Below are 26205 nucleotides of genomic sequence, written 5' to 3' on the forward strand. Positions count from 1 at the left end.
GGGCATTTGATGCGCGTCCCTACCGTTGGTACGACCCAGGTGTATCCTCTTACACTTCGTGATATTGAATCTTAGCAGCCATTTCTTCGACCATTCTTGAAGCCATCCCCCTGTAGGCCCAATACAGTATTTCTTGATAACACCCATCTCAACATTTGTCCCAGACCGGGGAATGAACCCAGGACACATTTTAAAAGGCTCACGCGTTATTTTCTAGTTTCAGTTATCTCAGTAAGCATTATCAGAGAGTTCGACAGAAAAAGAAATATACAAATTAGCAAAAACATATGTAGTGCACTATAAATGTAAAAAGCAAATTATTGAAACAAACAGCAAATTCAGTGACGTTATCCCAATGATAATTATCAGAGAGAAGTTGAAGTATGTTATTTACAGACACAGGTAACAACAAATATCAAGTTAAATGAAGTTTTAAGGGACAGACCGTACAGCGGACCTCGCTTTGAGGAAACACAGGCCCTCGAGTGTCTGTTAATTTCTGGTTGTCGTTGGGTTTTTTGTTTTTCGTGAAGGATTCTATTGAGTGAATGAAAATTGAGGACTGAGGAGTCTCGGTCGTAAGCATGGCCTGTTATTCCCTGGTTTTCTAATATCTAAATCTAAAAATCCTTGTTACATTGTGTTGTGTAGTTTTACCTTGTTTGGGATAACATTCATGTAACATTAGTGGGCTTTTTTTTTAAGTAAAACTGTTCCTTGCCGCATATAATTATTCTGGGTTCGAAGTAGTTGGCTGCTTTGAGAAATTGAATTGTGAGAGTTGTTTGCCAATGTCAGTGTCAATGAAGATTATGGGCAAATTATTTTACAGTAAAGTCCTACCTAAGAATTATAGTTCCTCGTGTAGGCTGGAATATCCAGAACAAATAAGAGAGGCCACGGTTACTGATTGGAAATAAGGTTAATTTTGAAGTACTGTAGTTCAATTGTGTTTACCCCTACTGTCATGTAAGTAGACAATGCGTGCGTACAGTCATAAGTGCAGTACCGTAACTGGACTAAGAAATATAACGGAGTTTTGATGGAACTATTCTATGGGAAGTTAAACATGAACCCAGGAGGGATTAATGACATTTCTAAAATTACAGCAGTACAGTGATTGGGGGAAATGAGGTCAAATTATATCCACGAAGCGAATTATGGCTACGCTTGGCAGCCGACATTAACCTTGCGGTTAGAAAGTAATGTCCTATTTGGCATTGTTTATATTTTGTCACGGAAATAACTTGGAGGAATTTTTCGAGGGGAACTTAAGGAAAAAGTTCGCTCACTAAATGACAACACTGATTTCCTGGCACGTCTACAACCATCAGGTTACTCTCGGGAAATAACTCCATGTCTGATATAATTTCAATAATTTACCAGCACGCAGAAGTTAATTTTCATTTCTCAATATTTCAAACACCAAGACGTAAGAGAAAACTAAACATCTGTATTTAAATTCGTCAATAATTTTCATGGGCACAATGAATGTAGAATATAAATGAAAATTAGTGGATGGCACCTCAGCGGGCATCTGGGAAACTAGGGGTGGGAGGCAAGTGATTCACACAAAGCACCACAGAGGGTCAGTAGCATGTGTGCTCTCTACTCGTGTGGGAGTGTGTGCCTGTGTTCTTGCTTCAATATCCACATGGCCGTTTTTCGATCGTTTACAGTATTCGTCTTGTAAACATTAGAAGTGAAAGTTGAAACTCACTATCGGTGATGGTATAGGTGACAATTGGGCGTGTTACATGATTATTAACTATTTATAAAAATATATGACTTGTCAAGGATCGGTAAGTTACATGTTGTAAACATACTAAACGACCATGTGACGTCAAGGGAATTTACAAGTGTCCAGTCATTAATGTGAGTGATGAGTTTCGTACTTATTTTCAACCCCGAATATGAATACTAAGAGTAACAATAGTGTGGCAGGCGCCGCCCCAGGTCAGGCTAGGATAGAAATGCGTCACACTTATATTAACACGGGCGGTGTCAGGCCAGACCCCAGTGTTGAAGCAGCTGATATGGATTTCTTGACAGACGCCAACGTATATTACAACCTGCCTCCACCGCTGCCGTCGGGCCGTAGCCGCGGGGCGTCACTCCCTCGTGGGCACTTGACAGCCCAGAACCAGCCGCTCACACGAGCCTACTCCTCGTGTCCTGCATCGCCCAAGCTGCCACCTTCAGCTGTGGTTTCCCGCAAGAATAATGTCCCATCTCTTCGACCCCAAAGCAACCAAGAGAAGGACCTGCCATCACCTAGCCTCAAGCAGCAAGTGCCCAACCCTCGACATAAGAAACTGTCTCATACTCGCTCCTTCGACCTTGATCATCTGTACCAGAACCTTGTTAGGGTAGCTTGTAAACCTCGCAGTAACTCCTTCAGTATAGACCTTCCCTGGCGACGCAAGAAGAAGGCGCACGATACGTCTACTTCCGACATCAAGGAGGACGCCAGGGAGGATGGGATGGTGTCGTCAACTCAACCAGCATCTTCCGAGTTAACATCTTGCATATCAGAACCCTGCCAGTCCAGCAGTTCGCGACATATCCCAGAAACACGTGGTGGTCACTCGACTTACAATAGCAGCAGCAGTAGTAGTAGTACCAGCAGTAGTTGTAGCAGCAGCAGTGAGAGTGAAGATATTTTGGAGGACTGCTCAACAGAAGTGTGTCCCGGCGTCACCTACCTCAGGGATACCGTTCAGCGAGGCCAAGCAGACGGCAGCCGAGTTCATGACGACGCCGTTAATTCATGGTATCACACCGCTGCCACGCTTCCCTTGCGCGCGAATAAAGATTCCCGCCGTGGGAGTGGTTCCCAACAAAGCATCCAGCAGAGACAGGCGCTGGACATCAACGCTAACCTGGATGAATGGCTACGTAAAGAACGCTGGTTGGAAAAGAAACGCAGTTCTCGTAACCTTCGACTGGCAGGTAGGTGAAATACGTTAAGTTTATCCAAATTACGAGGATAGTAACATCCCGATAGTGAGCAGATACTCTTAACATCATAGCTACGTGTTTTACATTGGTGTTTTGGCACATTATTTGCCCGGTAATTTGGTGTTTAGATTAAATGTTAGTAAAGGTGACGTGTGTTATATGTTAAGTGAATAACGCTTCAGGGCTTGAAAAATTGGTAAATTTGTATTGGTGCACACAACTCTGTTAGAAAGTCAAACTTATGTTTTTCTTGTGTATTTTTGTGTTTTGATTGGTTCCGACCTTGATTTCCGTCGAAAATTGCCGGTTTTTTGTTATCGGATGTTTTGGGTGGGGCGTTTTCAGGCAAAAATCGTGGCCAAGCGAATACAAAAAAAAAAAGAAAAGAAAAAAAGAACCTTTTTTTTTTGGGGGGGGGGGATGACCTAACCTAACTCTCACCAAATGATGGAATAACTTATTTCTTACCTTATTGGCCTGGTTCTGGTTCCTTTGTAATCACTGACGGTGTACGAACACCAACGTCTCTTTGTTTTGGGAATAAGGAACGAGTTACTACAATGCCAACTGTGTTGGTCTTGAGCTTGACGATATTTACACTCGTTCTTACACTAAGGACACTTTACTTATGTCGGGAGAACACCATGACATCTAAAAAATGCTATAGCTTGTTCTTTTTTTTCCAAAAATTGCTCAATCAACTCCATATAATTAAAGTGACACCCATCGCAGACTTCCATGATCGGAAATGAATTTGAATTTCGAAATATGAGACCCAAAATCACAATCGAATCTGATTGGATAAAAAATACCGCGAATTAAACCACAATTTATTTTAATTAGTGAACCCCCCCTTCAAAAAAAAAACGCTTTTGATTGGCCGCGTGACGTGCATGTAGAACGCATGCGCATGGCGAATTATGAAGGAAACCCGCCGAGTGGGAGGCGATAATGGCGGAAGATTAATGGAAGAAAATAGAGAAATATCTGGCATGCGATATTTCCGTTATTATACGTTTGCGACGGTAATGTAATATAAGAAAATTATCTTAAAATTAGACGTCTTATTCGAATATACTGTAAAGTTGTGTGCACTAATGCAAAAAATATCGAAAAATTAGCTGTATAACATATATACAGGGTAATTAGATCCGAGGTGTTATATGTATATAAGGAGTGATATTCTATTTGCAACTTGTAGATAAATGAATTTCAGCGTGTGAACTTTAGTGGTGTATATGTATTTATAAGAAAAAATGGGTTAAAATTCGGAAATTGTCTACCACGAAACATTATGTTTTGATATTTATATAGGGAGATAGAAAAAAATAATAACTACGTTTCCGTCGCAAGTTTATATTTGTCGATTTTTTTTTCCTTTTAAGAAATTACTGTACGTATGTGTATTGTGGCGGGAGACTGTTTATATCTTACTTAACACTGTCCCGCCAATTAGCGTTGCTGAGTTTCGAATTTTGCCTGGCTTAGTTGGCTAGTCGCAGCAGGGATTCTCTGTGGCACAGACAATTCATGTTGCAACGGGTGTTCTTCCACAGCTTGGCAAATCCTTCATGGTTCTGTGAAGTGTACAAAGTGCGAATCAGACTCAGTATCGTCAAAATAAATGTTCTAGGTGTGTACCGCTACGTCGTTCGATGTACTGGGTGTGTACCGCCATGTACGAACATACATAATGAAATGTTAAATATCCCGCTTAAACGTAATTTGCGCCTTAATTGCCATTGAAGTAAAGTGTCTTAGAATTGTCAAAACTACCGATGCAACTATAAAATTACCTACAAGCGAAATAATACCGGACAAAGTACCTACAAGTAGCATCACATCCTCCAGTATCTGATAATTAAGGTAAGGTTGGGAATCAATTTATAGTAGATGATATAATTTGAATCTTGATAATTTTATCTTTACAATCAATAATCTGGACAATTCTAGGAAATTTCTATGACGTTTCCTTCGCAAATCACCTAACCTGGGGCCTTCTCTCCAACCCCTGGTCGTTTGCGAGGGAAACGTCATACAAGAAATGTGTCTAAATATAAAATTCCTAAGATTATAATTAGGTCTTCTATTATAAACTGACCATAACAGGTTTAAGTTTGGTTAGGTTAGTTTTTATTTTTTATTTTTTGCTTTTTGTTTACCCCACAATTTCCTCTACTTCAAAGCTCTGATCCTATGTATAGCTTCATATTATTATGACATGCAACAATCGTATTTTTTTTTTACGGGGATTAGCCCACCCGGGCACAGGTCACTGACCCACATCGGGGCCTGGGGGGCGAAAATGTAATAATAATAATAATTCCTAGGAAATAAAATTTATAATAAAAAAATAAAAATAAAATAATAAAATAAAGATAATTATAAGAACACTGTAATAATAATAATAATAATGAACCACAAAGAAATACAAAAATGGAAAAAAAAATCAAGTGAGAAACGACATACAGCATGTATTATGTGTCGTCAAAGTAAGAGAAACAAATGAGACTGCAATTGTGTGTAAATGCGGCAGAAAGTCAGATAAGCAACCTGGGACGTGGTCAAAATTTTCGTGATGCCATATGGCAGCAGGGTCTGCCAGTAGACAATACATTATGCTTCCAATATCTTCCCAGGCGGTAGTACCTCCCTGTTTGTTATCTGCCTACTACCTACAGTATGAGAAAGTGTACAGAAAACATAAATTTTATATCTCGAGTAATTCTTCCTAACAGTTTTGTTGTTAAAATAATTCAATTGAATTCTCATTATTACATAAAGAGCAAACTCGTGTGTAAGTGTATACTGATTATGTTGTTGAGTTGGTGTCTAGCTCCAACAGAGGTAACTTCCACAGAGAGACGTCACGTAAACACTCGGATTCCTCTTGAAATTCTCCTGTCAAACAAACGCAGCGTCTGGCTAGTTATCCTCGAGACCATCGCTCGGGGCCACTAGATTGTGTTCACTTACCTATATCTTGGCAGGACTATGTGCAGCCAACTCTGGTGTAGACGAAGCGATGAGAGAAAGGTGTTTTGGTAGTTGAGGTCTAAATTTGGCCCATTGCGAAAAATGGTGGCACGTGTTTAGAGGGCGCGGGTGGGTGATTGATAGTAGGATGATACGGCTGTGCTCGAGCTGGGAGGCGGAGGAATGTGTTAACACAATGGTGAGTGTGAAGGTGTAAACGTGTTTGTTGCGGGGCTGCCATAGTGACGAGGCAAACACAGGAGGCGCGCTACGATTTGTTTTGATTCGTTGAAAGTTTATGAGGGTTGAGGTATCTCTAGGGCCTCACCTGTCTTTGATGGTGAGAGCTACCGTGCTATATACAAGGTGTGTAGTGATAATGGCGAGACTTGAGTCTATATCCGGCCGCGCGTCGGCTGAGTTATGGCGCCAAGTGCACGGTGATCTTTGGAGGCTCAGGTAGCTTGCTATGTGGAAGTTGTGGAACTGTATTTTTAGCTAGTGGCCGTGAGTGTCTGATTGTGCTTCCTTGTGGTAATATTGATTGTATGGTGAAGATTATTGTATTCAATATATTTAAATTAAAAATACTTCGTGGAAATAATTCTCCAACAACTTTATTATTCCACCTTGATTAATATGATTGTATACCTGCACTGTCTGATTAGTATTGAACAGGTGTAAACTTATACAGGTATTACGAATTTACTAAGTAAATATCTATCTGTTTACCTATCTCTATATTTACCACAAACTGTCGAGAATCTGCCACAGCGGCTCGATCTCCCAGTTCCTCGGGCTTGGATACGCTAAACTTGGAACGTTCAATTTTCCCCATGACTGGAAATGTAAGAGCACGCTGACCAACTGACTTACGCTAAAGCACGAGAATGATCTACAGAATAGATTCAAATTACAACGGAGCACCTTAATTAAAAATACACCTGTATGTGGTACTTTAGAATACCACCTCAACAAAAGCCGGATCAATTTGAAGATTAAGCACCCCTGCTTATTATACTCAGTGATAAAACACTTTAACGTTACCTGGCTAGCGTTCACGTAGTACCTTTGGAAACACATTCACACCTCTTGCTCCCAAAAGACTAAATATTACCTACACGATTATACCCCTCTTTTACCATATTAATACGGCATGATAATACAACTATCACCATAAAAGACCTAGTACTACTACTACGACTACTAACAATAATAATAATAATATCATTACCCTGTACCACGAATCAATTGGACAATAACACTTCCTCTTTTTCTACACTATTTTCCTCCCCGGCAACGGATATATATCCCTGTGCGAGTGTGTAGGTCACGAGCGAAAACATTTCCGTTATGTATATAGATTACGCTCCAGTCTCTGTTATCCCTATCACTTCCAATTGATTTTTTTTCTTAAGGGTATAATTACAGTAATTAGAAAAGTGGTTATGATTGGGCTTGGTATCTGTGTGGCGAGCTGGTACAACCTCTGACTGATCACACTCCAATCGCTGCAGCTCGAATCATTTTCAATACAAAAGTTGATAGTTGGCGTTGGCTACCCTTGGTGTCTGGCGAGGTGACGGACCAGTGGGACTGTGGGTCATATAACACCTCCCTGGTTAAAAGACCCGACGGAGGGTAAAAAATCTAGACTAAGGGACCATGATTGTTGTTTGTTTGTTTCATAAATGACATGCCTGACGTTGTACACTCCTCCATACAAATGTTTGCCGATGACGCCAATTTCGGGAAATCAAGAACCAAGCGGACTGTGAAGAGCTGCAGAAGGACCTCTGTGGGCTCCAAGAATGGTCGAAGAAATGGCTGCTGATATTCAATGTCACGAAGTGTAAGAGGATGCACCTGGGGCATACCAACGGTAAGGAGGCGTATCATATGTCCTAACGGGATGAAGAAACTGCACTATTTGAGACAATGTGAGAAGGACCTAGGTGTGTATGTTGACAATGAGCTGAAGTTCTCGGGCCATTGCGAGAAGAAGGTAAATCAGGCAAATAAAATATTGGGTCTTCTAAGAAGGTCGTTCAGATATCTAGACGGTCCGTCCCTCGTTACGATCTTCAAGAGTGAAGTGCTTCCCCATCTGGAGTACTGTCAACCCGTCTGGTCCCCGAGATATGCTAGGGACTGTCAATTGGTTGAAAATTTTCAAAGGAGGGCCACCAGACTGGTGCCTGCACTGCGGCACCTCAGCTACCCTGAGAGATTGGAGCACCTGAACTTGCCTAGCTTATACTACAGACGGGCAAGGTGTAACCTAATTTAGGTGTATAAGCATCTCAAGGGGCACTACTCAGTCGAGTGTCCTTACTTGGAGCTGGCGGACGCTCGCCCCACAAGGGGTCACAGCTCAAGATTGAAGAAGCCGCAAGTCCAGAAAACTGTGAGGGCAAACTTTTTCGGAGTGAGAGTTGTGAACTCTTGGAACAATCTACCAGAAAATGTTGTGACGGCACCGAGTATGAGCTTTCAAGACAAGACTTGACCAACACTGGAGCGGGTTCAGGTACATTCAGGAGCCGGTGCATGCCCAGCAGTACTTGCCAACAGTGCGTAAGAGACGTGACCGATCGCCCAAGCGGCTAACGAGCCGATCTTTTGGTGAAGAGGATAAAAGAAAAGGAAAAGTATTCAGAGACGTGACAGATCGCCCAAGCGGCAAACGAGCCGATCAGTGGTGAAGAGGATAGAAGTAAAAAAAAAGATGAGACGTGAAGACTGAAGGTACCGTATCAGTGACCGAGAGAAGGTACCGTAACAGTGACCGAGAGAGAGGAGGGTTATCTGTGGAGGGTAAGAGACGTGAAGACTGGACGAACTGTCGCTGAAGGAGACAAGAAATACCCTGTAAAGGTGAGAAACGTGAAGAATTTGACCTGGGTGGGCTAAAAATACAGTCATCACCCCACCTCCTCCCTATTCCATCCCCGCCGGACCAAACTGTAAACAAGCAGCTACGGGCCTATCTAAACACCACACACGCCCACTGCCTCTCAACCAACTACAAAAACAAAACTGAGGAAAAAATTAATTAAACGGAAATATTACATATTAAAAAGAGATGCCAGGGGCATTTACGATGTCACGAAACAAATCGTCAGCACCTGTATGCGCCACTCATCTGTATAGCTGGGTACTGATAAATATGAAAATGTTGTTGACTTTAGGCTCGTAATTCACCTAAGCTGCCGTTCTTTCATCACTCTCTCACCTCTGCCCCCTGGCTCAGTGCTTTTTTTTGTGACATTTCTTTCTAGAGCTTTTCGGTCTCGATGGTATAGTTTAGTGAGATTAGTTTAAAAAAAAAAAAACTTAAATGTTGTGGGTTTATGTAGACCAGTTAAAACAAATCGCAGACAAATAGTTAAATACAGGTAATTATAAGTTAACTGACAACGGGAGTTGTTCGCTATATAAAAAGTAAACTAACCATGCCTTATGGTAGATTATTAACCATGCATTATGGTAGATTATTAACCATGCCTTATGGTAGATTATTAACCATACCTTATGGTAGATTATTAACCATGCATTATGGTAGATTATTAACCATGCATTATGGTAGATTATTAACCATGCATTATGGTAGATTAATAACAAGTGGTGCAGAAACGTCCATACATCTCTTAAAACTTCACTAATGTCACCTGATTCCAATTAAATACTATTACGAACCCCTTTCGCCGCTTACCCTCTTCCACAGGTTTACTAGCGGCCAGGTCGTATACATAGAATAAGAGGATAATATAACAAGTGTCGTCAAATTACCACTTGACAGTCTCCGGTAAATCTTCGCAAAACTGTTCACAGAGTATGTCTTTACCACTGGACACTACCTGTGTACATTTCCTCAATCTTTTCACTGTTTTGCTCAAAACAATGCCACCAGGCTCTGTACTTGACACAGGGCAGAAACGGGCTACTACTTCCCAGTTGCTTCTAGACGCTCTGGTTTAAATTTCCCGAAATTTGAGGGTCAAAATTCTCCAAATTGAACAGAAATTTCCCATTTCTTACTTCCGTCTCGCTCGTTAGTCGCTTGGGCAGTCGGTCACGTCTCTGTTACGCACTGTTGGCAAGTACCGGGCATGTACTGGCTCCTGAATGTATCTGAACCTGCTCCAGTGTTGGTCAAGTGTATTGAAAGAGCTCACACTCAGTGCCGTCACAACACTCTCTGGCAGAGTGTTCCAAGAATTCACAACTCTCACTCCGAAGGAATTTGCCTTCACAGTTTTCTGGAGTTGTGGCTTATGATGAATGACATCTTTAGTGAAAAGGTAAGCATACATTGTATAGTGTAAATTACTAATATAAAGTTCTCATTCATCATACCTTCTATTCACAAATTTGAATGTAAAATAAAATATTGCTTTAGTTATGAGCCTCACAACCCAGTCCAACTGTACGTGCAAGTATACTCCTATACTACACTGTAGGTGAAGAATAATGGGCTTGGAGTATGGAGAACTAAAACATCACTTGAGGTGTTTCCCTTTACAGTACTGTAGTTTATTATATGGACTTAATGCTTTAAAAATAAACAAAAACACTCAGGTCACCAAGATCGTACCACAGAACGCTGTTGAAACCTAAAACCAATTTCATTGTATTACTTTTACCATTTTACCATAACAAATTTATTAACTTAAATTTAAATCTATAAGTGAAGGATATGCTGTTTTACCTATAGGTAAGTACGCACCTCCATTCAGTATTTATTTCTACCATTTACTATAATATACCTATACACAGTAGTTACTTTCTTTGTATAAACATTTCAGTCTGAATCATTCTGTTTATCATCATACATAATTATCTGATCCCATACGCCTAATGAGGGTGTTGTCTGTTGTGAAATTGAAACAAGAATCCAACTAATGTTTTGTTGATAGTGAATTTGTTTTGTTTTCTTGTTGTTTACTGCTAAAAGATTCTCTCGGCAACAGCACTTGACTGTGGAAGGAATAATACACAAAATATGGAGAATGACAACAGAGGAAACATTGGTGTTCCATCTATTTTTTGGTTTTTTAATTTTCTCAATTGTTCGCTAAAATCTTTGAGTCAATATTCTCATCTATATCAAGCTCAGTGTTCCCAAGTAAGTCTCGATTCCATATCTATCTCATCTAATTTGTAAGCTTCTATGACACCAGGAAGTGAACTGCAATAGAAGCAAGCCTCACTTTTCTTCATCACCGTTGTGACATAAATGACTCGAGTGTTTAAAACAAGGCATTTTTAAAGGTAAATCTGTTACAAATTTTATTTACACTTAATCAAAAAGTTCAAACAGTGCTTTTGAAAGGCTTCAAGACCTTGCTTTGGCAAACAATGAGTGTTGTGTGCAATAGCTGCAGTAATTTGAGTGTTGTGTGCAATAGCTGCAGTAATTTGAGTGTTGTGTGCAATAGCTGCAGTAATTTGAGTGTTGTGTGCAATAGCTGCAGTAATTTGAGTGTTGTGTGCAATAGCTGCAGTAATTTGAGTGTTGTGTGCAATAGCTGCAGTAATTTGAGTGTTGTGTGCAATAGCTGCAGTAGTTTGAGTGTTGTGTGCAATAGCTGCAGTAATTTGAGTGTTGTGTGCAATAGCTGCAGTAATTTGAGTGTTGTGTGCAATAGCTGCAGTAGTTTGAGTGTTGTGTGCAATGAATGTTTGCAATAGCTGCAGTAATTTGAGTGTTGTGCAATAGCTGCAACATGCAGTAATTTGAGTGTTGTAACTGCAGTAATTTGAGTGTTGTGTGCAATAGCTGCAGTAAGTGTTGTGCAATAGCTGCAGTAATTTGTGTGCAATAGCTGCAGTAATTTGAGTGTTGTGTGCAATAGCTGCAGTAGTTCAATAGTTGTGTGCAATAGCTGCAGTAATTTGAGTGTTGTGTGCAATAGCTGCAGTAATTTGAGTGTTGTGTGCAATAGCTGCAGTAGTTTTAGCTCTGAAGTAAATCGCATTTAGGAAAAGAAAGTGTGTTGGATCTTGTACCGAACATTTTCAATGGGAGTGTAAGGGAAGTTATGTAATTGCATAGACAATTTGGTTCACAGTGATCATTCCCGAAATTTTGAAGACAATTTAGTTCACAGTGAAAATTCCCTCAAATCGGACCTGAATTCCCCATCGATACCAAGAATTCCCCAAATCCAGGGAAAATTTCTCATGTCTGGCAGCACTGCAGTACTTCCCGAGGCAGCTCGCTCATGTTTATACACGTTCTCTTAGAACATCCTAGCACCTGGGAAGTTCTAGAACGTTCTTACTTCTACTTTGATCGAATCTTACAATACGTAAGTAAATCATAACAAAAATGTTGCAATTCATTCTAGAAAATTCTTACATAGGTAATACATCAATATGTACAAGAAAATATCCCCAAACTTACCAAAATAACTGCTGCTTGGAATAGAAAATAATCAGACCACCTACTGTAGTTCACAAAAATTATAATACTAAAATATGCCTCGGTGTAACAATACGTTCACATTGCACCAGTTAACTTGATTTCTAAAATCACTTACCAGAAAATAGACCAATATTTTTATTACATCTACACACTAGAAACATACTAAAAATCTTTATTCACTTGCAAAACAATTCCTTCACTCCATGGAAACATATGTACCGTTGATTTGGTTAAGACCAGTCTCTCTCTCTCTCTCTCTCTCTCTCTCTCTCTCTCTCTCTCTCTCTCTGTCAGTCTATGTGTAACTATTATGTGTTTGTCTTTATCTCTATTTACTTATCTCTTTATCAATCTATTTATCTGTCTGTCTATCTACGGTATCTATCTATTTCCTTATTTATCTTCACCAGTCTGTCTCTGTATGTTTACCAGTCTATTTCCCTGCCTGTTATATTCCTATGTCTATTTGCCTATCGTTCTATCTCTCTATATATTTACCTATCTACCTATATTTATATGCCTATCTATATCTATCGAGGTATCTGTCTATCGGTACATCTATATAGTCACCTGCCTATCTAACTATCTGTCTCCATCTGTGTGCCTCGCCGTCCGCTGGTGGCTGGCAGACTTGTCTCACTAGACCAGAGGTGAGATTACTGAAGCACTTGGCGATGTCCCGACTTGTGAGTTTGACGTGCGGCCGCTACTGTCACACACACACACACACACATTTAAACGCACGCATACACACACTCATACGCACGCATAAACGCTGGAACACATGCACACATACCGGTACACACACACGCCGCTCACTACCTAACCTAACCTAACCACCCCTCCCTCCCTTCCTCCCCTTTTGTACCACCTCTCACCTCCTCCTGCTCCCACACTCCCTCTCTTTCCTTCCACCCCTCCATCCTTCCCTCTCTCCCTCTCGCCCGTGTTTCTGGACAAACTGTATTCTGTTGGTCTCTTGATGGTAGTGTTGCCAACGTCTAGGTGGTGTATGAGCATTGTTGCCAACGTCTAAGACTCTAAGTGATGTATGAGCAATGTTGTCAACGTCTCGGTGATGTATGAGCAATGTTGTCAACGTCTAGGTGGTGTATGAGCAATGTTGCCAACGTCTAGGTGGTGTATGAATAATGTTGCTAACGTCTAGGTGGTGTATGAGCAATGTTGCCAACGTCTAGGTGGTGTATGAGCAATGTTACCAACGTCTGGGTGGTGTATGTGCAATGTTGCCAACGTCTGGGTGGTGTATGAGCATGGTTACCAACGTCTAGGTGGTGTATGTGCAATGTTACCAACGTCTAGGTGGTGTATGAGCAATGTTATGCCAACGTCTGGGTGGATGTATGAGCAATGTTGTCAACGTCTAGGTGGTGTATGAGCAAGGTTACCATCGTCTGGGTCGTGTATGTGCAATGTTGTCAACGTCTAGGTGGTGTATGTGCAATGTTGTCAACGTGGTGGTGTATGTGCAATGTTGCCAACGTCTAGGTGGTGTATGAGCAATGTTGCCATCGTCTAGGTGGTGTATGAGCAATTTACCAACGTCTAGGTGGTGTATGTGCAATGTTGTCAACGTCTAGGTGGTGTATGTGCAATGTTGCCAACGTCTAGGGTGGTGTATGTGCAATGTTGCCATCGTCTAGGTGGTGTATGAGCAATGTTACCAACGTCTGGGTGGTGTATGAGCAAGGTTACCATCGTCTAGGTCGTGTATGTGCAATGTTGTCAACGTCTGGGTGGTGTATGTGCAATGTTGTCAACGTCTGGGTGGTGTATGTACAATGTTGTCAACGTCTAGGTGGTGTATGTGCAATGTTGTCAACGTCTGGGTGGTGTATGAGCAATGTTGTCAACGTCTGGGTGGTGTATGTGCAATGTTGCCAACGTCTGGGTGGTGTATGAGCAATGTTACCAACGTCTAGGTGGTGTATTGCAATGTTGTCAACGTCTAGGGTGGTGTATGTGCAATGTTGCCAACGTCTAGGTGGTGTATGAGCAATGTTGCCAACGTCTAGATGGTGTATGTGCAATGTTGCCATCGTCTAGGTGGTGTATGAGCAATGTTGCCAACGTCTAGGTGGTGTATAGCAATGTTGTCAACGTCTGGGTGGTGTATGAGCAATGTTGCCAACGTCTAGGTGGTGTATGTGCAATGTTGCCAACGTCTAGGTGGTGTATGAGCAATATTACCAACGTCTAGGTGGTGTATGTGCAATGTTGCCAACGTCTAGGTGGTGTATGTGCAATGTTGTCAAACGTCTGGGTGGTGTGTGCAATGTTGCCAACGTCTAGGTGGTGTATGAGCAATATTTACCAACGTCTAGGTGGTGTATGTCAATGTTCATCGTCTAGGTGGTGTATGTCAATGTTGTCAACGTCTAGGTGGTGTATGTGCAATGTTGCCAACGTCTAGGTGGTGTATGTGCAATGTTGTCAACGTCTAGGTGGTGTATGAGCAATGTTGTCAACGTCTGGGTGGTGTATGTGCAATGTTGCCAACGTCTAGGTGGTGTATGAGCAATGTTACCAACCTCTAGGTGGTGTATGTGCAATGTTACCAACGTCTGGGTGGTGTATGAGCAATGTTGCATCGTCTGGGTGTATGAGCAATGTTACCAACGTCTAGGTGGTGTATGTGCATTGTGCTGTTGCCAACGTCTGGGTGGTGTACGAGCAAGGTTAACGTCTAGGTGGTGTATGTGCAATGTTGCCAACGTCTAGGTGGTGTATGTGCAATGTTGCCAACGTCTAGGTGGTGTATGAGCAATGTTGCCATCGTCTGGGTGGTGTATGAGCAATGTTACCAACGTCTAGGTGGTGTATGTGCATTTGTGCAATGTTGCCAACGTCTAGGTGGTGTATGAGCAAGGTTACCAACGTCTAGGTGGTGTATGTGCAATGTTGCCAACGTCTAGGTGGTGTATGAGCAATGGCTTGCCAACGTCTAGGTGGTGTATGAGCAATGTTGCCAACGTCTAGGTCAGTGGTTCTCAACCTTGTTTGCCCCATGCACCTTTCACCATATGTCAGAATGTCATTCCCCTCCTTTCCAAGATTGTCTGCCTCAAAAAGTGCATTCCAAATAATATGCATATAATACTGAAAATCCTTTATTTTTTCCATATTAATACATATACATTTACAATTTTATATGGATTATTTTTATAGTGGAGTTTTACAAATTAAATGCCAATGTTGATGGATTTATAAAACTTGAATAAAAGTAAAATAGTTTTTTTTTATTTATAATGAATTACTTAACAGACCAAACTGAAGCATAATGCAATAAACAAAAAGTTCAATAGAATACCAGGATATTGTAAATTTATAATTAATTTTATTCAGATGAAGATTACAGTCAATGAGAAACCTGTGATTGTTTTTTCTTCGCCAATTCTGGGATACGCGGAGGAGTGCTTGAAAGGGCACAACGCAGGTCATTTTCTACCTCTAATCTACTACGTTGCTTCGTTTTAATTTGCAACAGAGTTGAAAAGCCTGACTCACAAAGATATGTCGACACAAACGGAAGCAATGCACGGATAGCTCTTTCTGCCACTTTTGGGTAGGAATCGCACATCAAGGGCCAAAATTCTGTGATTGATTTCTCATCGAACATATCTCTTGCTCCCGAATCAGTTTCCCCCCCCCCCCCTGAAAACCTGAATTCCCCCCTGGTTGAGAACCCCTGGTCTAGGTGGTGTATGAGCAATGTTACCAACGTCTAGGTGGTGTATGAGCAATGTTGCCAACGTCTAGGTGGTGTATGAGCAATGTTGCCAACGTCTAGGTGGTGTATGAGCAATGTTGCCAACGTCTAGGTGGTGTATCTTGTCAATAAAGTTGTTAAACTAAACTAAAACTACCTCCTTCCCTCTTTCCTTATGTCAGCCTTCTCCCTCCCTTAGATGGCCTCTCCCTACTTCCCTCTCCCTCACACGGCTCTACCTCCTCTCCCTCCCTTAGATGGCCTCTCCCTACTTCCCTCTCCCTCACACGGCTCTACCTCCTCTCCCTCCCTTAGATGGCCTCTCCCTACTTTCCTCTCCCTCACACGGCTCTACCTCTTCTCCCTCCCTTAGATGGCTCTACCTCCTCTCCCTCCCCCATACGACCTTTTTGTTGAGGAAGAAAGGTAGCTACTGATAGTTCACAAACTGAAGAAGTGGAGAAGGAGGTAATAGTTGGCCGCCTTACTATTGGGTGAATAGGTCTGGTTATTGCCGGTATTTTAAGAGATGTGTCTGTCCTCTTTGTCGGGCCTGGCACTAGTCAGCCAGCCTTGTCCTATATAATGTGGATTTAAGGCCATCTTTCGTATTCCATCGTCCTAGTCGTGACTGAAGGTGTTGATGGACTCCTTGTGTTTTGGTCGTTTTTTGGGGGGGGGGACTGTCTCTGGTGGGAGTCTTTGTTGGAGTTTTTGCTCGAATCGTTTTTTTTCCCTCACCATAATTCTCTGGTTAATGTGTGTAGCTGTTGGTGGATGGGCCTCACTCCCAGGTCTCTGTGTATTCCGGCTTTGATGTCTAGATTCTAGTCTAGAGCCTCGTTCTGGACCACCTGTAGTTGGTGTCTCCGCAATGTATTGAGTTCTGCTGAGTAAGTTAATATTGGAATAATGAATTATTTAACCAGACTTGCGGTGGTTTTAAATCCTTAGGCAAGGTGTTGAAGCTGTATAGTTTATTCAACTCTCTTTTTGCTGTTTCCTTCCTGGTGTGGACATAGTGGCAGTAACCTGTTGTGGATATATCCAGGCTCAGGAGGGTGCCTCTGCTCTTGAATTCTATCTGAGCATTAGTGATTACTAGTGGTTGGGTTTTCCTTCAGCACAGAAGTATCACTGAGTTTAAAGAGACTGGTCTGGATTATTTTCATAGCTGTTCGCCCTTTCTATATCCTGCTTGGTGTTGTCGACCTGCAGTACACGTGATTTTCCTCGATTTGTTGTTAATTGAGTAATATCATATGCATACATAACCTTTTTTCCTTGTTGGAGGTGGGGTGTCGCTTGTGTATATGATATACTGTATAGGGTCGGAGACAGAGAGCTGCCCTGAGGAACTCAGCTCATAAGTGAGATCTCTCCTATGTGCTGTCCCACCCTCAGTTTAACACTTCTGTTGTAGGGAAAGTTGCACAGCACTTTTTCGGTATTGACCGGGAGCCCTAGTTGTCGGATATTGTATTTTGCACCACAAAGGCCCTCCGTCCCACACTTCCTCACACGGCAAGCCCCCCCCCTCCCCCGGCCGGCTCTAGGCACCATGTGGTTTACACGAGAGTGAATTTACAAGCTGGAGTTTACGACCCGTCTCCTGCCTCACTTGTTTCTGATATGGCTGCCATATATCTTCTCTTCCTGTGTGTGTAATAATAGTACTGTACCAGTAATAGAAATATTAATATTTTAATAATAATTAATAAAATCCATTATTATTATAATTTGTGTTTAGCTGAAATATATATATATATATATATATATATATATATATATATATATATATATATATATATATATATATATATATATATATATATATATATATATATATATATATATATATATATAATCAGTGTGTTCACATTAAACTTAAGTGTGTACTAGTGGTACATGTTTAGTATGTGCTTAGAGAATCAGTGAGTCTCTCCTGACAGCCTTGACAGAGAACGCATAATAATTTGTCTATATTTTATTAAAGCTCTCTGCTCGTCCGTCCGGGGAACATATTGCCGAACTGCCTCAAAGTAACTAGACCAGCTGCACATAAGTGACGTAACTCGTGAGGTCACTAATAGCTGACAAGGTTGCCGGTGCGTTGTAAGAATATAATTGTAGACCTAACCGAACCTAACCTAACCCGCGTGGAGCTGGTCTGTGATTGGTCGGCGTAGTTACCTGGATGCAGTTTGGGAATATGTGTTCGGGGATTGTAAACGTGATGACGTAACAAATAGTGATATGTTTTACCCAAACTTGGTGGATTATAAGATGACCCCAATCAGTGTTAACCACCGTGGCGCGGCGGGGGATTGAAGGGGGTCGTGTTAAGGGTTCAAGTTGGCTTCGTAGTGTGTGTGTGTGTGTGTGAGATAGGTAAACACAAGACGGGTGAGCAACAGCCCACATTCACTCGCCTGGATTAGTTTGATACTTGTGAGAAAGTAAAAATAAAGGTGGGTTTCATAGGCAGCTACCTGGTGGATACAACACACTGTATACTAAACCTTCAGTATCCAAGGAGGCAACATTGCTAACACTACACTCGACCTTCTTCATTTCACCAACTGCAAATTTAGGTAACCATTTACAGTTGGGTTGGCCGTGATTGCCCCGGGATCGAACCATTTGTTCTTAGGCCATCCCTGTGTCAGAAATGTGAGACCCTTACATTCTGGCCCTAAAAAATAACTTGTCTCACGTTGTACTTGGCATATGACCCAGACAGTTATGAGTCGCCTCTCAGCGTCAGCAGGAAGACAGACTTAAAAACCGACTCTCTTAACGGGTTGAGGGAAGTGAGGTGGAACGAGTGAGAGAAAGGTAAACTGAAGCGATTCTAAATATAAAACTAAAGGGCAATATTAGTGAGAGAGAGAGAGAGAGAGAGAGGAATACGACGCATCTCTGGGATCACACTTCTACCCCCACACATCTTTGGGGGTCACATTTCTATCCCCACACACCTCTGGGGTTACACTCCTATCCCCACACATGTCTGGGGTCACCCTTCAGTGTACCTACCGAGGGGCGGCTACACACTAGGTGGGTGGAGAGAACTTTATGTGTACCTCCTTGTTATGATCATTTATATTCATTCACTTTGGTCAGTAACGGTAGCGGTGTGTCGACCCCACATAATGCTCCCGCTGTGGCCTGGTTGGCGCGCGGTACAGGTGGGCAAGTTCCCCGCCGCGCCTCAACAATGTCCGGGGAGCCATAACTCTGCTCAGTGATGACATTAAAAAATGCAGATTGTTAAACCCATCTGAGATCTTGTGATAAATCCACGGACCAAGTTCGGTTGAAATCCATCACATTGTTTCGAGTTATAGCGTTCACAAGTCACGACAGCATGGATTTTATACAGTGAACTGGATAACGCCACCTTACATAGCGAATTTGTTGTGTGGGGGGAAGAGAGAGAGAGGGGGAAAGTGACTAAATAATTATCAATGTCCCGGTGTGTCCAGAGGTCCTTTGGCGCCAGTCAGGTCTACAGTCTAGACACTTGTGTTTACTTCTTGTTCAGGTTATCTCCAGCACCTGTTGCCGCCACTTCATTTTCCTCCGTTAATAAAATTACGACTCTTGCCTCCTATATCCTGTACTGTATGTCACTTCAGTTAACTCCCCGAGAGTTTTACGTGTCACCTGACGAGCTCACAGGAAAGAGGAATTTCACGAGCTGTGACTGTGTACTGTACTAAAGTCACCATAATAAGGTTGTCACGCTTGCTTAATATATTAGACCATTTATCGCAGCGTCTTGTAAGAAGGTATGGCCGTGCACTGGTGAAGATTGAGGGCATATTTATTATCATTTATAATTTGAAGGGCTGTGTCTCGCCCCATCAGAGGAAGGAAAGACACTTGGTATTAACTCAGGAGATAAACTCGCACACTATAATTATATACTTAATTAGTGATGGACAGGAGCGGCTGATGCTCTCCTCTGAAAACAATCACTCGTCAGCTGCTTCCCGCGTTTTTTCTCCTCTGCTGACGCGGGTCGTGTTCCATAATTAATTCCAACTGTTAAGAAACTGTAAACAAACTATACTCCTCTGAGAACCGAGATGAATCACAAGGTACAGTTCTACCAACAAAGAAATTCCCGACATACCCTCAAGTTCGTCACAAAATATGAACTATCGTTGGAAATTAAAATACCAAGGATGTTAACTGTTCTATGGTCTTGTTAGTTTACCGAACATGCTGCGCTTTTCGTAGGAAATTTGCGTACGCTTTCATGGCTAAGTGTTCGCTGTACCGTTTCTCCACGAGGAAATACCCGAGATGCCCCGGAAATCCCCCATCACAACACTGAAGACACAAAGTCGTTAGTCAAGTAGCATGACGTCACTCCACCCCATGACGCCATACAAATATTTTGGCAGGGAGGCATTAGCGGCCAGTAGGTGATGGACTGTGAGGTTTGACGCTGACTCACTCCCTCACCTGTTGTATTATTAGTCCTTCTCCTCGCTCACACTTGGCTTTGTTAATCTGACCGTCACCTCCTTGACTCCTATATTAGGTTAATATATCGCCTTGGCTGGTGAGGTGGAAGCATTCGTTACTCTGTCGCGAGCCACCCACACATGTGACTCATCTGATCCCAACACTCGTGTTCCTACAGAGTGAGTGTGGCCACCACGAGTCCCTCACCACCGCGAGTCCCTCACCACCACGAGTCCCTCACTACCACGAGTCTCTCACCACCACCCCTTCATCACCACCCCCTCACCATCACCACCCCCTCACTACCACTTCACCACCCTCTCACCACCACCACCCCTTCACCACTACCACCACTCGCCACCACCATCCTGTTCCCCACCACCACCCCCTCACCACCTCCAACCTCTCGCCACCCCCAACACCCTCTCGCCACCACCAACACCCTTTCACCACCAACACCTTTTCACCACTACAGCCTTCATATTGGATTCAGACAGAAGACTCAGTACATTGGCGTCAGTAAAGATATTGAAGCAGTTTATTTAGCAAGAAAAACACAAATACAGAGTCGATTAAAAATCATAATATCAACATGGCTGAGCCAGTTGAGAGCCTGAGCTCTCTTGTAGGCACCTCGTATATACTGTATATTTATCTCAAGGAAGTATTATGTAACATGTAGTATCATCTGGAATAGTACAATAGCATGGTGGTAATAAGAACATTTCAGAAAGCTACCACGGTTATCAATTCGATATTTATTTATTGTATTTATTTATTTATTTTTATTTTTTTTGCATTTATATTATCAGTATACAGTATATATAATTTACAGTGGAATTGAAAACATAAATATGATAAGGGAGGGAAGCAGTACAGCATGGGTTGTATTTAAGTGGAACGAAGAGGACAGAGCTGTCAGGATTATGTCTAGTTGGCAAATATATTTATTGTAATGTTAATTTCCATCTATCTACAAGATAATTTCTGACAAAACGGTTTTGGTGGTACAATAAAGGCAGGTATATAAAGAAGGTATTACAAAAAAAAATATTAATACCTAGACAATAGATATTTTTTAAGAGGTGATTTAAAGGAAGGGAGTCTTTGCTGGGATGGGTGGGTGTAAGTTGTTCCACACCTTCACACCATGATTTTATGGAGGTCTGGGACTGAAGGCCAATTGCAAGAACAGTCTTGGGGTGTACGATGCCATTTACGGTGACCTTCTTGCCCTGATCTTGTTTTGAAGCTCTGGACAGATCTCGAAGTTTCGATATTTTGAGTACAGCACTAGCTAATAATTCCCACCAGGAAACTTGTTTTGAGACTCCTCCAAAGCTTCGAAAAGTGCAGAATTCCATGTGTTGAAGGCGATATTGCTGAAAAAAGACCAGGGCAAGAAGGTCATCGTAAATGGCGCCGTACACCCTATAACCGTTCTTGCAATTGGCCCTGAGGAGCGCATGAGGGGGGGGGGGGTGGACTTAGAAGCTCATGGTGCCTTAAGTTGTATCTCTGATTATTCCGGAATTGGAAATAATTGTTGTCAATTATTGACTTATTTATATACAGATAGGACACAGCAGTAGGTGTTAATATCCTCGATTTTTTTTATTTTCAATTTAGCAAATTGTTCGATTGTGTGATCAGTTTTTTTTTCAAGTAGGTCATTGTCCGTACAACTCTCTTCTGTGCAGTTACCAGGGATTGTGTTTTGAAGAGCCAGAGGTCCCCCTTAGTGTGTGACAGTGTATCAGGTGTTGCTAAACAAGTTCATAATAGACTTCTTTCATTGCTGTGAGAGTGAGTGACTGACGAGTGTGATACAGGATACCGCACTGTTTATTGACCTTACTGTGAATGACTTGTATGTGGTTTCTCCAGCTAAGTTTATCATCAACAATAACTCCAAGGAATTTAGTATTTTGTTCACGTTTGAGAACTGTATTGCCAAGGTACAGGGGGTCCAAATCTGGGGGTAAATTTTTCCTACTGTGAAAGGTTGTGTAGTGTGTTCTTATTTTTCGAGGTTTAAGGTCAGTTTATTACGTATTATCCAGGTCCTGACTTAGTCAATTCAGTGTTCATAGTTCTCATCAAGGAATAGAGGTCTGAGTTGCTGGCATAGAGATTACTATCGTCTGCAAATAAGTTGTATTTTATTAGTGTGCTGGCGTGGACTACAGTATATAGTTTATGTACAACAAAAACAGTAAAGGACAGAGAATGGAACCTTGAGGGATGCCATACAAAATTGGTGAGGAGTCAGATTGATGATTATTAGAGCAGAAATACTGCTTCCTATTAGACAGATATGAGGTAAACCAATTGTAGGACAGGCCCCTGACGCCCTAATGTTCAAGCTTTGACAGGAGGATGGTATGGTCGACAGCAGGGCCGGATTCAGGAGTGGGCAAAGTGGGCAGCTGCCCAGGGGCCTCCACAATCTGGGGGCCTCCACATATTACAATATTTTATTTATTTGTTTATTCATTTGCATTATTTTTATTTTCCTTCTTTAAAATTCATGTTTATCTATTCCATCACGTAAAACTATGTTCAGCAAGAAGCGTGATAGTAATTAGGCTAGCTACTCCTTGAAATTCATGAATACCTGGTTTTCCTATGAACCGTATGTTTTTAATATTTTTAATATAACTGCATATGGCTTCAAAATTGTCCAAAGAAGTGTTAAAATTTCAAAATTTTCCCGGTGGGCTTACAGCGCCCCTCAGAACTCCCAGATGTTTAGACTCGCTTCACTCGCCACCCCACCCTCTTGGGTAGTTATAATGAGGGGGCCTCCACAAAGAGGCTGCCCATGGGCCTCCACAGGTCTAAATCCGGCACTGGTCGACAGTATCAAAGGCTTTAGAGAGGTCCAGGAATATACCGACTGTGAACTGACTGTCATCAAAGGAGTTTAAGATGGCATTGTAAAGGATAGCAGAGCACTCTCAGTAGACCTTCTAGCTCTAAATCCAAACTGAGGGCAATTCGAGTGTCTTATAATATTATAAATAATAATAATAATAATAATAATAATAATAATAATAATAATAATAATAATAAGCAGAAATAGTGAATTACACGATTTTTACTGTTGTCAAATTAAAGAACAAGAAAAGTCTGTCAAACAAAGAGAAATAGAACAGAAGAGAAACAAAAATAAATAATAATAAAACTGGCGAATATCTAAAGCCATGAAATGAATGAAAAGAAAGAAGATAAAGGAAAAGACGCAAAACGAAAACAAAATAAAAACTAGATTGTAAGCGAAATTTAATACCGAGAAGGATGGGGGAGAGAGAAACAAGATTAAGAAAATAAGAAAAAGGAACGAAAATAAAGGAAATTTAAGAGGATAATAAAAAAGGAAGAAAACGAAGCGAGGAAAACAGAAAGGAAGTAATGAAATAAATAAATTAGGAACATATGATAATTAAAGTAAAAAGTACTACCGGAAAAGCCAAGAGGAAAAACAGGAATAAGAAATGCAGAAAAAAAGAGGAGGAAGTATCTGCCGTGGTCGAGTCCCTTGTAATTTGATAACTCTCCCCCTCCCCCCCCTCCCCCCTCCCTTCCCCTACTCCCTTCCCCCCTCCCCCCTCCCTATCTCTATTCCCTTCCCCCTCACTTCCGTCCTCACTCTCTCCCTTTTCACCATCTTCCTCTGTTCTCTGTCCTCTTTCCTTTCTCACGCCTCCCCTCTCTCCCATCATCTCCAGACCTCCTCTTCCACCTTTCCCGCTCTAGCTAGTGACTGTATATGTAGATTGTAGATAATATGTGGGTGTTTGAGGGTGTAGTAGGGTGCAGGTGGGTGTAGTAGGGTGCAGGTGGGTGTAGTAGGGTGCAGGTGGGTGTAGTAGGGTGCAGGTGGGTGTAGTAGGGTGCAGGTGGGTGTAGTAGGGTGCAGGTGGGTGTAGTAGGGTGCAGGTGGGTGTAGTAGGGTGCAGGTGGGTGTAGGGGTGTAGGGGTGTAGGAGGGTGCAGGTGGGTTGTAATAGGGTGTAGTAGGGTGCAGGTGGGCTGTAATAGGGTGTAGGAGGGTGTAGATGGGTGTTGAAGAGTGTAGTATTCCCCCTCTTTTGACACCTTGATTTACTGAGGGTGTGTGGTGGCTGTGGTCAGGGTCCCCCCCCCTCCTCTTCTTCTTTCCCATGGTCAGGTCAAGGGTCATGTGTCAACCACTGTGTTTCACCACCACCCACTGGAGCTATTTTCTCACTTACACCACCACCCAGTGTATGTTCTTTCTCTTTCTGAGGTATTCGTTATTATTAGCTCACATATATTTCTGTTCAAATCTATTAAGAAGAATCACCCAAAGATACGGATCTCAGCTTATTTCGCCTGTTGATTAAACTCGCTTACACTAACCTAACGCGAACCTAACCTAACCTAGCCTAACCTAACCTAGCCTAACCCTTCAGGTAGTGCCAGGGTGTTAATCATCAGGTGCAAGAAGTGGGATGCTAATTACACAACTTGGATGGTACTGTACTGTTGCTTCTATATAATCTATGCGTAACTAAGTTAGTAATTACACTTGTCTATCAATAATTAAAGATAAGAGATAAAACTTGCATTCCCGCGATAAAAAAGTCTTGTCTGCCAGATGTTCTGTTGACAGTTGCTGTCCTGTGAGTGACCCGGATATTAGTTTGGACTATTTTTAATCTTATACTGGGAATACGGCATGAACCCTGCTTCCTTGCTAGTGATTCATGATATCAGGTGCCAGGCAGCAGGGATCGGCCACTCTCCGCCACTCGGGTTTATATTTAACTCACAGAAGACGGGTGTTCCTCTCAGTGTATGTAGGGGAAACTTCCCTACACCTGTGGCTGTGTACGCGCGTTGGTGGGAAGTTTATGACGTGCTGCCGTGAAATTTGCAACGTCTTAGCGGGAAATTTGTTTCGCATTGGCAGGCAGTTTGTGACTTCTTAAGGGGAAATTTATGGGGGCGGATAATTTGTCTCATTGGTGGGGTTTGTGACTTGTTGCCGGGATTTGTGTGTGTGTGTGTGTGTTGACAGGAAAGGGGAGTGAAGGTCAAAGGCTTTCCTCTCGTGTATCCTCGTGGTTTATGTGTTGTGTTACCCGTTACCATGGGTGTCAACACGTCTCATAGGTGTTAATATTGTTGTGGATGTGCTAGTTACAACTCGGCTTGTCATCCCTGAAAAAACCCTTGCGGCGGGAAGGAATGGGTGTTTGATGGTTTTTATTTCAATGAATAGAAATGAAAGTATACATAAAGTTAACACATTCGCTACATATGTCGTGTCTCGGTAGTACTGCTTTAGACTGTTTCTTTTCTCTCGAGTATTCTGGTTTCCTGCTGTACTACTAACACTGGGCCCATGGGTCCAGTTATATTGGATACAGTTGTCCATTATAAATTTCAATCAATCAGTTGAGTCTGAGTCCTGTGTAGTTGTCATAAGTTGAAGCACTAGTGGTGAGCATGCGTCACTCACTCAAGATGACACCGAACAAAAATAAACCAATCTAACTTAATGTAATGTACCTAGGATAGGTGTGATTAGGTTAGGTTTGTTTACTGTAGGTTGGATTCGAATTTGTTAGATGTTTTTATAGCTCTGCACAGCACTTCAA

At 42.0% G+C, this 26205-nt stretch overlaps 1 protein-coding gene across 1 annotated transcript in view; it reads left to right on the forward strand.

The window, feature by feature from the left end:
* The first annotated feature begins 1600 nt into the window (after nt 1–1600).
* Nucleotides 1601–26205, forward strand: part of LOC121873526 — an 80297-nt gene continuing 55692 nt past the window's right edge. The window contains exon 1 of the mRNA XM_042377124.1: nt 1601–2952. Within this exon, the coding sequence (XP_042233058.1) occupies nt 1914–2952 (1039 nt within the window). The 5' untranslated portion in view covers nt 1601–1913. The remainder of the gene's footprint in view (nt 2953–26205) is intronic.

Source organism: Homarus americanus, unplaced genomic scaffold (genome assembly GCF_018991925.1).
Source record: "Homarus americanus isolate GMGI-L3 unplaced genomic scaffold, GMGI_Hamer_2.0 scaffold30858, whole genome shotgun sequence".
In the NCBI taxonomy this organism is placed as follows: domain Eukaryota; kingdom Metazoa; phylum Arthropoda; class Malacostraca; order Decapoda; family Nephropidae; genus Homarus; species Homarus americanus.